Below are 16,980 nucleotides of genomic sequence, written 5' to 3' on the forward strand. Positions count from 1 at the left end.
TAGAAGAAAATCAAGAAGAGTGTTTTAAGTATCAGTTGCTTTCAATGAGTTTAGCATTCTAAAATATCAAACCCAGAAGTTTATTTCTACTGCAGGGCATTTGAGTTTGGAAGAAATGTTTTGAGTTGGGTGAGTGGTAGAGTTGCAGGGAAAGTACTGGTCTACTAATTATTAATATAATTGTTTAAATTAATTCATTTGGTTATTAAAATCCTATTCAATACTTTTAACGTGACAGCCATTGTGATGAGTGTCGGGACGATGAAAATAAGCAAGTGGCTTGTTTGTCAGTATGATACTAGAATTGGGCAGTTGTCTTTAAATGCAGTATGAGCTACACAGGGTATGGTATGACTGGCACTGGCTATCATTTTATGCACTTAAAGTTGCATTGTGTTTTTTTGTTCTTTTCTTTTTGGATTTGTTTCACATTTTGCTTAAGAATAATTAGAATGTCCAATACTGTTTTAGATATAATTTCACCAAGCCAACTATATACTCTTCATCTGTACTTATATCATTGATTTTCTGAGAATACAGGATTCATGTTTATTACCAGTGTATCATGTTCGTTTTTGAATCTGCATTCTTACACCAAATGTGCTAACCTCCCTAAACCATCTTCCTGTCAGCAACACCCACAAGGCAAATTCATACCTTCAGTTCTGAGCTTGAGTAAGAATAGTTAAATTTAATTGTTTTAAGAATCTACATCTGACGAGGTCAGTCATCTATTAAACATTCCTTAGTGATGCCCTGCATCTACTGAGACAAGGTCTTAAAGCATTGAGTGAGCTCTCCCAGTTTGCTTACCGCACAGGGGAGGATGTGTTTCCCTAATGAGTGGCTTGCTGCTCATTGCTTTCATTCTTGACTGAAATATTTATTTTTCTCTTAATATATATATAATATATATTTATTATATGTAATAATACATATAAGACATATATATCTGTGTATATATATTTATATTTAAGTGCTTAAATATATAACATATATAATTATATTTAATATACTTAATATATTTAATTAAATATATTAAATATATTTATATATATTTATATATAAGAGAATATATATAATATATATAATAGTTACATATTACATATATATTTTTTATTGCATTTTAGATTTTGGGGTACGTGTGAAGAACACGAAAGATTGTTGCATAGGTACATACATGGCAATGTAGTTTGCTGCCTTCTTCCCCATCACCTACATCTGGCATTTCTCTCTTTTTTTTTTTTTTTTTTTTTTTTTGAGACGGAGTTTCGCTCTTGTTACCCAGGCTGGAGTGCAATGGCGCGATCTCGGCTCACCGCAACCTCCGCCTCCTGGGTTCAAGCAATTCTCCTGCCTCAGCCTCCTGAGTAGCTGGGATTACAGGCACGTGCCACCATGCCCAGCTAATTTTTTGTATTTTTAGTAGAGACGGGGTTTCACCATGTTGACCAGGATGGTCTTGATCTCTCGACCTCGTGATCCACCCGCCTCGGCCTCCCAAAGTGCTGGGATTACAGGCTTGAGCCACCGCGCCCGGCCCTGGCATTTCTCTTTTATTTAGCTGATCCAAGCTCTTGGAAAATTCATCTTACATGCATTCTCTAAACGCTTTTTATTCAGTCATCCTGGTCTGAGAAATGAACCACTTCTCAGGCACTTTGAAGTGTTCCGTACTTTACAAATCTTATTGAAATGTCTGCTTCTCTATAGGGTTATAAGCTTTCTGGTGGCAGAGATCGTACCTTGTTGAATTTTGTGTTCCTTCTGCCTGACACATATTTGTTCAATAAATGTTTATAGAGGTGAACCGAACAGTAAGAGAAGATTTGCTACTCTATTAATCTCATACCCCAAATTCACTCTTTAAGAATTAACTGAAGGAAAAACTATGACCTGGAAAGAGGAGTTAGAATGCTTAGAAACAGTCAGATAGTATAAAGCTACAACGTTTAAGGATGGTCGAAATGTTATTTCTGGGAAATAGTAACTACAGGAAATAAAAAAGTGTTATAATCACTTTTTCTGTCTATTCCCGAGTTTTCTTATTTGCAAAACAGGCAAAACAATGGTGCTTATCTCATTGAACTATAAAATTTAACCAAATACTGAATTCAAGACACTTGTAAAAATGTTTGATGAATACTAAGTGTAATAAGAGTTAGCTATTACTATTTTCACAGTAATAGTAGTGGGAGTAATAGTTATAATTTACGTGCTACTTTTAAGTTAAAAAGAGAGCGAAATGAGGTTTTGGCATGGATTCGGCAGTCACCTTAATCCAGTGTTTTCCTTTCCTTCTTTACCTCAGCCTCCCATGGATCAATACAACCATTCAAGCCTGGCTGAATTCGTGTTCTTTGGCTTTGCCAGTGGGGGCTATGTCAGGGGCTGCCTTTTTGTCCTGCTGCTGTTGGCATACCTGTTCACCATCTGTGGCAACACGCTCGTCTTCTTAGTCATCCGACTGGAATCAGCCCTGCACACACCCATGTACCACTTTGTCAGTGTTCTCTCCTTCCTGGAGTTGTGGTACACAGCTACCACCATCCCTAAGATGCTAGCTAATATTCTCAGTGAGAAGAAAACCATTTCTTTTGCAGGATGCCTCCTTCAGACCTATTTCTTTCACTCCTTGGGAGCCTCTGAATGCTACCTTCTTACAGCCATGGCCTATGATAGATACCTGGCCATTTGTCGGCCGCTCCACTACCCTGCAATTATGACGACCACCCTCTGTGCCAAGATGGCTGCTGCTTGTTGGACTTGTGGCTTCCTGTGTCCAATTTCTGAGGTCATCCTGGTCTCCCAACTGCCATTCTGTGGTTACAATAAAATCCAACACATTTTCTGTGACTTTCCACCTTTGCTGAGCTTGGCCTGCAAGGGCACATCCACTAACATTCTGGTGGACTTTGCCATTAATGCCTTCATAATTCTTACCACTTTCCTCTTTATCACGATTTCTTATGCGAGGATCATTGGGGCTGTGCTGCAGATAAAAACAGCAGCAGGAAGAAAGAAGGCCTTCTCTACCTGTGCCTCACATCTTGCTGTGGTCCTCGTTTTCTTTGGGAGCATCATCTTCATGTACGTGCGACTAAGGAAGAGCTATTCACTGACCCTTGACCGGATACTTGCTATAGTTTACTCGGTACTAACACCGATGGTCAACCCAATTATCTACAGTCTTCGTAACAAGGAACTCATTAAAGCCATCAAGAGGACCATCTTCCAGAAGGAGGATAAAGCTAGTCTTGCCCATCATTGACTTTCTTCGGAGGTCCCTTCTCACTTCCATATTCAGTTCATAGGAGTTCTATGTTCTTTAGCTTGGCCTTGAATAATCTTCCCATCATCACACATGCTCTGAATTTCATTTCCTTTCACCTCTTCAAAGACTTAATTTCTTTATGGTTTTTCTGTTTTCTACATCTTTACTTTTTCCATTTTTAACTTGATCACTTATGTCAGCATTTAAGAATATTGTATCTATAGTCTTCTTAAAAAACAAAACAAAACAAAACAAAAACTTATATTTCCTTGGCTACACATGTCCATCCAGCTAGAGATCAATTTCTCTGCTCCTTTTTCCAATCAGACTTCTCAACACACCGTATCTCCTCTTCTTTATTTCATATTCACTTTTCAACCCATTCCAATCTTATTTTGACTCAGACCTTCCAGCTAATATTTTGTGAAGGTCATTATTGACCTCCATGCTACCAAATCCATTAGAAAATTAGTTTCCTCCTCTGGCCTGAACTCTTGACACGTGACCAGTTTTTATGCCTCAACTATCTTAGCTTTTTATTCCTTAACTCTTATGACATCATTACCTCCCAGTTTTCTTCTTATCTTTCTAGTGAGTCTTTCCCAGACTTCATTGTCCTGCCATGCTGTCTCCGTAGATACTCAGGGTTATTCTCATGGATTTAAATACAATCTCTATCACAAGGACTCTTAAATTTTTATCTCCAAACTACAATTTTTCTCTAAATTTTGGACTTATTTGTTCAACTTCCTACTTATCAACACTACCTGGATTGGAATTCTCAATAATTTAAAACTTAACATGTCAAAATGATATCTTAAAATTTCTAACCATGAAACCTTGATGCTTTTGTTTCCCTGTGTTTCTTCTAGAAAATTTCAAATACTCAATGTTGCTTCCTTTTCTTGCACCCATAATTCCAATAAATTATTAATGTATGCTAATGTTTTCACAAAATATATTCTTAAATCAATTTATTTCTTATTCTTTTTAGTGTTGCTATCCTTGTATAAATCGCCAATATCTTTCAACTGGATTAGTATAATAATATTCTACCCACACTCTTTTCTTCTACTCTCATTCTATCTTAATATATTTTTCCACATGAAATACAAAGAAATGTATTTGAAACCTAAGTTGTATATATCATTTTATAAAAACATGAGAAATTCTCAATTGCTTTTAGGATAAAATTCAAAGCCTTACCATACTTTATAGGGCTAAACAAAATTCTTCCCTGCCTTCCTCTCCAGTATAGACTTATACCACTTCTCCCTCAGCTCCCTCTTCCCTAGTTACATCATTATTCTTTCAGGTCTTCAAATACGTTATGGATTTTTCTGGCTTCAGGATCTTTATCCTGTTTTTTCCCCAACATTTCATTTGGCTCACTCTTCCTAATTGTGTGAGTTTCTGTTCAAATATCAATTTCCAGACATTATCTTTGAGAGGACTTCTGAACACTCAATCTAATTTATGTCACTCATTTTTATATCTGATGTATGTTTTGCTTTTCCTCAAAATACGTATTGCAGTTTATACATTTGTGTATGTATAGATATAGTTATAGATATAGTTTGTTGTTCTTTTCTACAAGTATCTATAAACTGGATTTTGTCTCAAATTATTTCAGTTTTGTTATTTGTTATATGTCCAGAATCTAGCACAGAGCCTAAAGGAGATGAATATTTGATGCAAGTATAATAAATGAAACATGTAATGAATCTTACCCACATCTGTCAATAACATATTTGGCCTTGAACAATGACATAATGAATCTAATCATTACTGAAACCCACTCTTCTATAGAATGCATCGGTCTTCCCTAGTTGGACTCACTTGTTTTCTGAACATCCCACCTCGACTTGTCTCACACCTGCCTTTTGAATTTCCTTGGATAGTACTGGTAACTAGTCCTTAGTTAGCCACTGTGTATCACACTAGGTTATCTTTTCTGGACCTGTTTTTTTTTTTTTTTTTTAAACACAAACTTTGGTAGGCAGGTAAGCTATCTCCAGATAATATTCATTTTTAGCATTATATGGTTATGGGTAAACATACATTTTCATGTCATTTGGGAAAATGCATAAGTGTAGGATTACTGGGTCACATGATAAATATATGATTATAATTAACTATCTAACTGTGTTCCAAAGACTAGTGCTTTTTGGGTCCCTCAGCTGCGGTGCAATGTGGGGAATGTGTGGTGGGAGTCCATTCAGCCTGGGCAGCTTTCCTGAGCTGTGGGAATAGACTTGTCATGAACCTTAGGTATCTGCTTCCCATTGCAGCCTGTCCATGAGTAATAAATCTGCTTTTCCTTATTTGTTTTGTGAGTTTTGTCTCACCAGATTCATGAACTTGGTAGAGAACCTTTGCATAGATATGCATGTCCTTCACTCCAAATCTTCCCTACTGTTCTCCACACAATTTTATCACAATTTTGGTCAAATAAACACACAGTACATTGCTTCTATGTTTGCTGTATACAGCCAGTTATTTTCTGTAAACAGTGGTGGTAAAAGACAAGAGGTTGAGATGTTCATGAGGACTGAGGAAGTTAATGGAGCTGCAGGTTCAAGTCGATTTCCCAATTTGTTTCTTTGTTCCTGCAATTCTCTCCTTTGGTTTCTGTAATACATCATTGCCTCTTTTTCTCTTAGTTTCCTGAGCATTTCGGGATAAGACAGTAAGGTAAACCTAGGTTCAAATTCTTGCTCTGCCACCTACTTAGCTACCTGACTACAGGGAAGATACATAGTCATTAAACTTTAGTTTTCTCGTCTTTTAAGTGGAAACCATCATGACTAATTTATGGAACTGTGAAAGGATAAAATGAGATGAAATATACAAATGCCTTAGCATGTTTGTCACATATTTAACAAATGAAAGTTATTTACTATTAATAACATTTTTCTCTCACCTACCAATTGTAATCCTCCAGTCTCTTCTCATATCCCCTACATTTTTGTCAATTATCTAGTGCATCCTCAGAGTTCAGTTATAATCTCTACTTAAACGTAGACATCTGTGTCCACAGGCTTGTCATCGCTTCTGAAATCCAGTCCTTCATCTTCATCTTTAGTGACAGACATTTCTATTTAAAAGTTCTCTCACATGTTCAAAATGAAATGTCTATAACTCATCTTCTTATAATTGCCCCTACAAGCTTTTGCTTTAGCTGGTCTTATATCTGTCAATAGTACCATCTGGCAGACTAACTGAAGCTGAGGAATGTTACCTTTAATGTTCTTCTTTCCATCATGGCACAAATATGGTCAGGCGTCAAGTCCTATTGATTCTTATTCACATTACTCCCATCTCTTCTATCCCTTAATTCCATTATTACAGTTCTATTTTAGGCCTTTACTCCATTGCAGAATTGGGTCTGATGTCTGGTAGGTACTCAATAAATTTGAGTTGAATAAATTAATAATACTTCTTACTTCCATAATTTCTTTACGTAAATGCATTCTACACATCATCAATGCAATTTTATGCATAAATTATAACTCAAAAGTTATCTCATAACTTTGTTATATAAAGAATATATTTTCGAAATCCCAGTGTCAGACAAAGACCTCCACACCCTGCCAAACTCTACCTTCCAATTCTGTCTCTTCCCTACTACATTCTACATGCCATCTGATTGAAGCCAAGCATATGTGTTAAATATTCTGTATACATGGATCTTATATTATCCCCTCAAAATCCTAGTTGATCCTCTTCTACTAAACATACATTACCCAAGTTTAGGTAAGTCTTAACGGCTATGCATTAAAGGTTAAAATGTAAATCAATATTGATAATCATCAAATTTCTTAGAATCTAGACATATAACTAGATAATTTTAACAACAGATGTAGGCACTAGATGCTTTACAAGCACCAAAAAAGAGACTCCCTGGCCAGGCGTGGTGGCTCACACCCGTAATCCCAGCACTTTGGGAGGCCAAGGTGGGAGGATCACCTTAGGTCAGGAGTTCAAGACCAGCGTGGCCAACATGGTGAAACCTTGTCTCTACTAAAAATACAAAAATTAGCCGGGCGTGGTGGCAGGCACCTATAATCCTAGCTACTCATGAGGCTGAGGCAGGAGAATGGCTTGAACCTGGGAGGCAGATGTTGCAGTGAGCCAAGATCACGTCATTGCACTCTGGCCTGGATGCCAAGAGCAAAACTCCGTCTCCAAAGAGAGAGAGAGAGATCCCCTAAGTAGCCTGCAATCAAGAAAGATTTCCTGAAAGCAGTGATGATGTATCAAATCTTTAAAAATTTGTAAGAATTGCAGAGGTGATCTAGGTACAAATATTTTGGGTGGGGAGAAGCAAATTGGGATTCTAATTTCAGGAAAAGGGAAAAGCAGAAAACAAAAACAAAAAAGAACAAAAGCCAATGGTACAGAACGGCAATGTGAGATTACAACTACAATCAGGTGGGATTCTGGGACTTATGGTATAAGGCAGGAGGTAGAGTGGGGAGTGGAACTAGAGAAACAAGCAGCAGCTCAGAGAGGGCCTATATCTTTCCTGTCTTCTTTCTTGGATAAATCAAGTCCTGCTAAATTATACTGTTATGGGATCTTTGGGGTGTGCTTTTCCAGCCAGAAACCCCCGTGGCCAGTGGCACTTTTGGCCAAGTGTTGTGCTGGCCCGCTGGGCTCATTCTGCCCACTGAGCCTGGTAGGTTACTCATGCTGCTGGCCTAGATCCCATGCCTGCCAAGGGAGATTGCATGGAGCAGCAAGGAGTGTGTGAGCAAGTGTGGGGTCCAGTCACTGTGCAGTCAGACAGACATGCCGGCTGCTGTAGTGGGGTGGGCAGCTCTAGATGCCAGCATAGGCACCAGCTCTCCACAAGGCTGTGGCTGGACCAGGTGCACCACAAGCAGATTCCACAGCTGGCACCAGAGAACATGGGTGGTGCCCTCAAACTTGGAGGTGCCAGGAATCACAAGGCCTCAAAGAAGGAGTCACAGGCCAGGCACAGTGGCTCACGCCTGTAATCCCAGCACTTCTGGAGGCCAAGGCAGGTGGATCATGAGGTCAGGAGTTCGAGACCAGTCTGACCAACATGGTAAAACCCTGCCTCTACTAAAAATACAAAAAGTAGCCAGGCATAGTGGTACATGCCTGTAATCCCAGCTACTCAGGAGGCAGAGGCAGGAGAATTGCTTGAACCTGGAAGGCAGAGGTTGCAGTGAGCTGAGATTGCACTACTGCACTCCAGTCTGGGCAACAGAGCAAGACTGTGTGTCAAAAACAAACAAAAACAAACAAAAAAAGGAGTCACAGCCCTGGTTTAGGAAGCTCCCAGATCTGGGCTCCCTGAATGGCCACAACTCTTCTCTCCTTCTATTCACCACAACACGGTGAGCAAGGGACATGTCTTATCCCAGTTTACGTTATAGCTCTTTTAGCCTCATTTGGTGGGTCCTAAGTTCCTGTCCTGTGCCTTGGAAGAATGAGGTATGCAGACAGGCAGAGGGTGAGCAATACAAGGAGGAGCTTTATTGAGTGACAGAACAGCTCAGAGTAGACACACAGTGGGCAGCTCCTTTCTGCAGCCTGGGTTTCCTGATGAGTGTCCAGCTTCTAGCAGAGAGGTTAGTTCCTCTCTGTGAGGCAAGTCATCCCTACAGGTATTCATCTATTGGCAGAGAGGGTAGCTCCTCTCTGTAGGCAGGTCATACTGTCATCACCCATTGTCTCTGTCATCTCTGCAGCTCTCAGCAGAGAGGAGGCCTTAGAGTGGGTTGCTCCTGTCTGTACCTGTTACCCCTGGAATTTTGCTTTGGCTGAGCCCCGGGCTTCTATGGGTCTCAGAGGGGAGGAAGTGCACTCCTACTGGGCCATGGGCAGCCATGGGTAGTCTGGAAAAGGCACCACCAGTTCTCACTCTGGTGGGGCAGCCCAGCCCCCAGTTTTCAGGCTCTCCCTGGCTTGAATGAGGGATCTCACCAGGGACCTTCCTTCTTTCGCCCAGGAACCTGTCTGCCTCCTGTTGCCGCTCATGGCTCCCCGGCTATAAATGTGAAGGGGGGCCCTCAGTGCTCCCTCGGCTTCCCTCCTATGCTTGTTGGTGCTCAAAGTCTGGAGAGGGGCAAGGCATCAAGGGGCTGGTGTATCAGCCCTGCCCCAAGTGTGTGCACACCTGGACAGACTGCAATAGCACTAGGGCTCATCCCTACTTTGCTCCTAAATTGGAGTGGACATTGACAGCAGGGAGAAGCCAGGCAGCAGGAGCAGGCACTCTCAAGCCTGTGAGGGAAAGGGGACCTTCCCGTGCCCCCAGGAGTGAAGAGATACCTGGGTCTGCATCCATGGTTTCGGTGGCTGCACTTGCATGGGGGACTGGGAGGCCGTGATCTGCAGTCATGACTTGGGTGGCTGCAGCCCCATCCTCTTGGGTGAGACTTCTGTCTGCTCCATGGAGCAGGTGGCCCAGATCTACAGCCTGGGTTTGGGTGAATGCAGCTGCACCCAGGAGCACATGTTCCTGGGTCCCACGAGCACAGGGATGCCTGGGTCTGCAGTAGTGGCTTGCAGTGACACCTGGGGAGCCCCTGCCCCAACTCAGAAGGGGCAGGTCTCCCCCTGGTACCTGGCTCCCGCCCCAGCCACACCTTCCTGCTGCAGCGGGCCTGAAGGTAGTGGCCACTCCAGATGGTTCCCCACTGCTGACAATACTGGAAGGTAAGAAAAGACCAAGTCTTTTCAAAAGACTAGGGAATATATACTTGGGCCTAATCACTAGAGATATAATTGAAAGGTAATGCTAGTGTTTACCTAGATTTGAATTTAGAGGATTAAGTTTCAATCTCTTCCATGCCTTGTATTGCCTGTGTGAACTGGAGAAAGTCTTTGGCGTCTCTGAGTCTCTACATCTGCAAAAGGGGAATCACTGTAGTCTTGCTTACCTTACACAAATAGTTTTTTTTTAATGTGATGAAAAGCAAACCACATAAATCTTAACCATGCTAGCTATTTTTTGTAGTATACAAATAGATTTTTTAAAAAATATGTGATGTTGATTGTATCAGCAGAGGGAAAAGAAATCATAGTGAAAATGAGTAAAAGTGGAGAGGAAAGGAATGTTTACTGATTGAGTTTTCCAGAGAATCATGATCCTGCCTGAAGTTTATTCTGACTCCCACAGCTATGCCCAGTCCCCAGCTTTATACTCTACTCCTATAGGAGAGAAAAGGTTTTATAGTCCCAGGACAACTTATGAAACCTGACCCTGGGGAATGTCTACTAGGTAACATTTTTCTCCTAATTTGTCCCTTAGAGGAGAGAGAAAGATACATGATTTTCCTTTAGACATTTCATTATACAAAGAGAAATTCCCAGGAAAGACCATCTTTCCATTCTAGATATTCCTGGAAGAGGCCTCAGAGACATTTATACCCTTACTGACAAGCTAGGAGAAGAGGCAGGTGGCTGCAGAGATTTTGAGGCGCATTCTCATGGTGTCAGGCAGGGTAAGTACTAAAGACTGAATTGAAAGCGATTCTCTTGCCTTAACCTCCCAAGTAGATGGGATTACAGGTGCCTGCCACCACGCCTGGCTAATTTTTTTAAAATTATTTTTAGTAAAGACAGAGTTTCACCATGTTGGTCAGGCTGGTCTAAAACTCCTGACCTCAGGTGATACACCTGCCTTGGTCTCCCAAAGTGCTGGGATTACACGTGTGAGCCACTGTGCCCAGCAAAGTTGAATTCTTTAACTAGGCTCAGGTTAGATATCAGTGCCGGGGAAGATGGTGAAGCGACATAAACATTGCTGGAAAAAGAGCTCCAACAATATATGTTTAAATTAATAACTTTTCTGAAAAACAAAAGTAAAAAATAGTTTTAAATGAAGGTACAAGTTTTAAGGCTAAACACAGAGGGACGGAACCAGAAATTAAAAAGTGACCAAACCTACAGAAAATATTTCCAGAGAATGAAATTTGTGTGTTGCTTTGCTTTGTGCACATCAATGGAAGATAATTACCAGAAAGAAAAAGGGATTTAGGGGTCCAACAGTAAATATTTCAGATGATTTTGGCGTGGAGGTAAAGCTTAAGAGATTATTTCTAACTGGTCTCTTCGGGAAGATTCTAGAATCAGCTTGAGTAAATCATTACAGAAAATTCAGTGGGTGATCAACATTCCAATTCTGGGAGTCTTTTATTTCCTTTTCTCTGTTCACAGATGACACAGTTGATGACCAGTGGGAATCAGACAATGGTGACAGAGTTCCTCTTCTCTCTGTTCCCGCATCCGCACAGAGGCGGCCTCTCATTCTTTATTCCCTTGCTTCTCATCTACGGATTTATCCTAACTGGAAACTTAATGATGTTCATTGTCATCCAGGTGGACATGGCCCTGCACACCCCTATGTATTTCTTTATCAGTGTCCTGTCCTTCCTGGAGATCTGTTATACCACAACCACCATCCCTAAGATGCTCTCCTGCCTAGTCAGTGAGCAGAAGAGCATCTCTGTGGCTGGATGCCTCATGCAGATGTACTTTTTCCACTCACTTGGTATCACAGAAGGCTGTGTCCTGACAGCAATGGCCATTGACAGGTACATAGCTATCTGCAATCCTCTCCATTACCCAACCATCATGACTCCCAAACTTTGTATCCAGCTGACCATTGGATCCTGCTTTTGTGGCTTCCTCCTTGTGCTCCCTGAGATTGTGTGGATTGCCACCTTGCCTTTCTGTGGCTCCAACCAGATCCACCAGATATTCTGTGATTTCACACCTGTGCTGAGCTTGGCCTGCACAGATACATCCCTAGTGATCATTGTGGATGCCATCCACGCAGTGGAAATCCTAGCCTCCTTCGTGGTCATTGCTCTATCCTACATTCGAATTATTATGGTGATTCTGGGAATGCGCTCGGCTGAAGGTCGTCACAAGGCCTTTTCCACCTGTGCGGCTCACCTTGCTGTGTTCTTGCTATTTTTTGGCAGTGTGGCTGTCATGTATTTGAGATTCTCGGCCACCTACTCAGTGTTTTGGGACACAGCAATTGCTGTCACTTTTGTTATCCTTGCCCCCTTTTTCAATCCCATCATCTATAGCCTGAGAAACAAGGACATGAAAGATGCTATTGGAAGGCTTCTCCACTATCAGAAGAGGGCTGGTTGGACTGGGAAATAGGTATAGATCCTGGAGATTCTGGAAAGCCTCTTGGAAGAGCAAAACGTCAATGTTACTTACCTTTTCCATGTGTATCCCCTTTTCCTATTGCTGCAGCTATTTGTTCTATTATTTTTAAAAAGACTGATAAACTGCTGTATGCAGGCTGTGGATGAGAAGTGGACAGCCAGTTTACATGAATGCCTCTATCATGCTGGTGATAGCTGAAGCAGTAGGGATGGACCCTCTTGCTCTTAACACAGGTCGGCTTCCTCCTTGCACTCTAGCAACTAGGTTCCTGCTTGTCTCTTCACTGATCTGACATGCTAGTGGGACCAGGAAGCAGAATAGAGGAGGCAAGACAGACATGCAGACATGGAAGTTCTGAAAGTTGCTGCTGCTAACTTCTCCAATTCCCTTTCTAGAAATGCATCCCCTGTCATTCAGTATTCCATACAAGTAAATCGTTTCTTGATATTAGATAGAGGTCTTCTCTGCTTTTAGCTCATTTAATTCCCAAACTCATTTCAGCAAACATGAACTACTTATATACACGACGTATTACAGAATTTTAGATCCAAAGGGGTTCCACCAAAATTAATAACAATAACAGCCTACTATATGTTTCGAGCACATTACTATTTGAAATATTTTTACAGATATAAAACCTCTTGAAGTTTAAAATACTCTGAAGTAAATAGGTCAGGGATTGCCATTATTTAAATGTTGAAACCAAAACTCAAAGAAGTTTAATGACTTGACTAAAGTCACATAGGTAGTGACAGAGCTGAGATTTAACCTTAGGTACTCTATTGTAGTCTCTGTCCCCAATAAATATTTAATTTTGTGTAATTTACTTGATGTTCAACTATGCAAACTTTTCCCCCAAAGTTTAATGAAACCTTACCAGTTTTCAATGAGTCCCAGGAGACAATGGTTCTTTCCTCAGTGAATTCCCTAGTCTTCCTGTGATTATGGCATCATGGAAAGACTATTGGAAAAGGAGATTTAAGGACTATATTTTATATCTTTTTCTGACACTAAGTTGTGCCATTTTGGGTGATGTACTTAATTTGCTGGCCTTCAGCCTCATCTATAATTATGTAGTTAGATTAGATCAGTGATTGCTAAAACTGATTATGAACATTTGTAGTTCACAAAATCTAAAAGTGAAGCCTGGACATTTGCATTTCTGAAAATCTCCAGAAAATTCAGATGATGGGTAAGATTTGGGAACAGCTGGATTGGATGATGACTAAGATAATTCTAGTCCTGGGGCTATTTAACATTCATAAAAGCTAACTTTTTTTTTTATACTTTAAGTTCTGGGGTACATGTGCAGATCTTGCAGGATTGTTACATAGGTATATATATGCCATGGTGGTTTGCTGCCTCCATTTCCCCCATCCCCTACATTAGGTATTTCTCCCAGTGTTATCCCTCCCCAATCTCCCCACCCTCCACTATATCTCCCTTAGCCCTCCGCTCCCCAACAGATCCCAGCGTGTTCCCTTCCTTGTGTCCTTGTGTTCTCATTGTTCAACACCCACCGATAAGTGAAAACGTGGTGTTTTTCCTAACATGTATTATTTCATTTATTATCAATACTATTTAATACATATTAACTTCTTTTTACGTGAGAAACATGATACACAGAGTTGCAACAAGAAGTCCAAGTACACAGACATAATTACTATGAGTCCAGGGCAGAAATTCATTATGTCTGGTCCCAGAGCCATGTCTTGATTGACCATGATCTCATACCTAGTTCACAGGCTTTCTTCCTAATCACTAAACTTAAGAAAAGTTCTAAAGGAAATATGGAATTCAATAAGTAAATGTAATCACAAATTATCATACATTGAGTGGTGAAAGGATTTATTCCTCCAGTCATTAAGATTTATTTGTTAAAAGTTTAAGTAGTAACTCTATGTCAGGTACCCTGTTAGGTATAGAGGATTCACTCTGTGGCTATCATATGAATAGTCTTGACTTTGGAGACCTTAGAATCTGATAGCAGCTATTAATGAGAATGTCATTTCCCATCAAGTTTACTGTTTTTCTTGTCATGAGATGGGATAATCCCTATGGACTCATTTTTCCCAGACCTAGGCCATTTTATTTTCTCTAAACCTTCTGAAGTTTTTCGTGTGCATTTGAAACCTCTTCAGATGTGTACCCTTGTATATTCTTTTCTCTTTCTAACTCCTGCACATTGATTCTTTTCACAAAGATATTCTTAACCTTTACGGCTGAACCTCAGAAATAATTATTTTTAATACTGTTGTCCCAAGCTTCTCAACCTTGTTCCAAATTACTGCGGTCTTCAAGAAAGATCCCTCGCACTAATATCTCTGGCACAGATTTTAGGACCAATGTTGGCCCTTATTTTCATGATTTTTTTTCTTTTTGTTTTTCTTGCTATTCATATCATTTTGTTTGTCCCACATCTCTCATTAGACTAAGCAGGAGTCCACAGATGGCAGAAATGTTTTCTCATTCTTCTGATTGCCAGAAAACAGAATGTAATTCTGCAGATTATCTGTCAACTATCCAAGCTTTGTTCTTGGCTATTGGACCAACGGATTGACTTGTGGGGCTGGCCGAGAGAATCAGTGGTTCAAGCCCTGTGGGAACAAAGGAGACAGAATGAGAAGGGGCAGACTTTGATGTCAATGAGGACTTTTTTTTTTTTTTTTTTTTTTTTTAAATTCTCAGGTCTGTCCAAGGGCTAGCTCATGTGTGCTCACCAATATAGCTTTCATGTAGCAGGAAAGGTTGCCCTCCAGTCCTTTCCTGACTCTATACCCTTGGGGATGGATATTTGCTGCTGGAACCCCTGAATCCAGTGAAATCTTGTGAAAAATCCTCACTCCTGCCACCACTGCAAATGGTCCTGTGATCCCTGGATCCTTCTGAAGAAATTCTGCCAAGCGGTGCTGGACAGCTCCTGGCTGAATTTTTTGCAATACACATCAGGGTTGCGCCCTGTGATTACTAAACTGCTCCAAAGAGTAAATTCTCCTGCCTTTGAACCACATTTTGTTAGTTTCTTTCCTTTTGTTCCTTATCTTTCACCTTTCTCAGCAGATATTTTGTAGCTAAAACAATTCTTTTACCCCTTGGACAGCATGGAAAGTCAAGTACTCTTTTCATCTCACTTCTATCCTGACTTAAAAACCGAGCTTCCCATAGGTGTGTTGACCTCCTGAAAGGGGAGTGTGGCAGCAAGTGTTTTCCTAACTAGACATAAGGGGCATAAAGTTGCTTTTCCCTAATTCCCCAGGAGAGAACTCCCACTTAGCTATTACCTGTGAAGCCTAGACTTGTGACTGTGGTTACAACCTTCCTCCTTATTGGGCTGCAGAGCAATGAAGATGGAGACATTTGGAAAAGAGAAGGTGGCTCTGTTGGTTTCTGGAAGAGGTAGCTATGGACTGAGGGTTTGGACTTTCTATTTTGGGATATGAGTGAATGACTTTGTTTACTAGATATTGGGGGACAATTGTCACAGAACCATATTATTTTCTATCGGACTTAAAGGAAAGACTTGTGGAAATTTTGTTGCAATTGTGACAATACATGAAGTAGAGGAAAGGACGATAACTGAGGGATGGAGGGCTTTGGTGAGTGTGTTCCCTACAATTAGAGATAGTCATAACACCTGGACTAATTCTACCAAATTGTGCCCACTAGCTCTATGACTCTTCCACAATTCTGCTAATTTCTGAGTTAAATTAGAATCTAGGTTGTTTGTAATATTTTTAGTGGCATCAAGACAGACTCTTAAGAATAAAGAAATGTCAGAACAACTAGTGGAGCTTATAGTTGAGATTCTGGAATATCCACTCCTACAGAAAATGTGAGAGTCCTGTAAGGTATAACTTTGTTCCCAAGACTCTATCAAATTGCCTTCCTATAGGTATCTTTTTTCCTTCTTAAAGACCCAAGTTCCTATAGACCTACCTTTAAAAAAATTTTCTAGGTTTCGGTTTTCTAATTCCAAACTGTACCAGACATAGCGCTTAATGCCAGTTTGCCTGTTTATCTCCCTACTGCCTCTGTAAGCAGAACACAGAACAATTATATAGGTATCATTTTCTGTCATACTAGGAAAGACTGTTGAGGATAATACAATCATAAGATATTGGGTGACAAAATACTTTTAAAATCTCATATACAGCCATATTATCTGTTCTGCTTAAAGGTTCAGATTTGATTTGGAACCCTATAGAGAGCCAGTATGAGGTTTTCAGACAGAGGATTGACAGCTTTGTATTGAGGAAAGATTATTTCAGTGGCTATGTGAAGAGTGAGTTGAAGTAAGACAAGTCTTGAAACAATAAGAATAATTAAGATAAAAATTGCTAGAGTATAAATTAGTTTTTATGAACATCTATTTTTATGTAAAGTTTTTTAAAGAAAAACAAGGGGTTGTTCCCCTCATATTCTCCTGTTTCAACATAAACATACTATTTTGTTGTATGTATAAAAATCAAGGGGAAAAAATGTGGTTGCTATATGCCAAGCTGAGTTCTTATTTGTGTATAGACTCTGATACTGTGGTTTCA

General features: G+C 40.3%; 3 protein-coding genes across 6 annotated transcripts in view; all 3 read left to right on the forward strand.

The window, feature by feature from the left end:
- The window catches only part of SPTA1 (spectrin alpha, erythrocytic 1), a 191,191-nt gene that overhangs the window by 39,436 nt on the left and 134,775 nt on the right, over positions 1 to 16,980 (forward strand). The window lies entirely within an intron of this gene.
- Positions 974 to 3,291, forward strand: LOC101049415 (olfactory receptor 6N2). The gene has a single exon (XM_003937896.2). The coding sequence runs from the start codon at positions 2,246 to 2,248 to the stop codon at positions 3,269 to 3,271; it is 1,026 nt and encodes a 341-aa protein (XP_003937945.2). The 5' UTR covers positions 974 to 2,245; the 3' UTR covers positions 3,272 to 3,291.
- OR6K6 (olfactory receptor family 6 subfamily K member 6) lies at positions 11,458 to 15,097 on the forward strand. Its single transcript, XM_074390003.1, has one exon. It carries the CDS (start codon positions 11,471 to 11,473, stop codon positions 12,428 to 12,430), a length of 960 nt encoding a protein of 319 aa, XP_074246104.1. The 5' UTR covers positions 11,458 to 11,470; the 3' UTR covers positions 12,431 to 15,097.

This window comes from Saimiri boliviensis, chromosome 19, assembly GCF_048565385.1.
Source record: "Saimiri boliviensis isolate mSaiBol1 chromosome 19, mSaiBol1.pri, whole genome shotgun sequence".
In the NCBI taxonomy this organism is placed as follows: Eukaryota; Metazoa; Chordata; class Mammalia; order Primates; family Cebidae; genus Saimiri; species Saimiri boliviensis.

Coding starts and splice junctions, on each gene's coding strand:
- LOC101049415 (XM_003937896.2), top strand. CDS start 2,246: ATGAGGTTTTGGCATGGATTCGGCAGTCACCTTAATCCAGTGTTTTCC.
- OR6K6 (XM_074390003.1), top strand. CDS start 11,471: ATGACACAGTTGATGACCAGTGGGAATCAGACAATGGTGACAGAGTTC.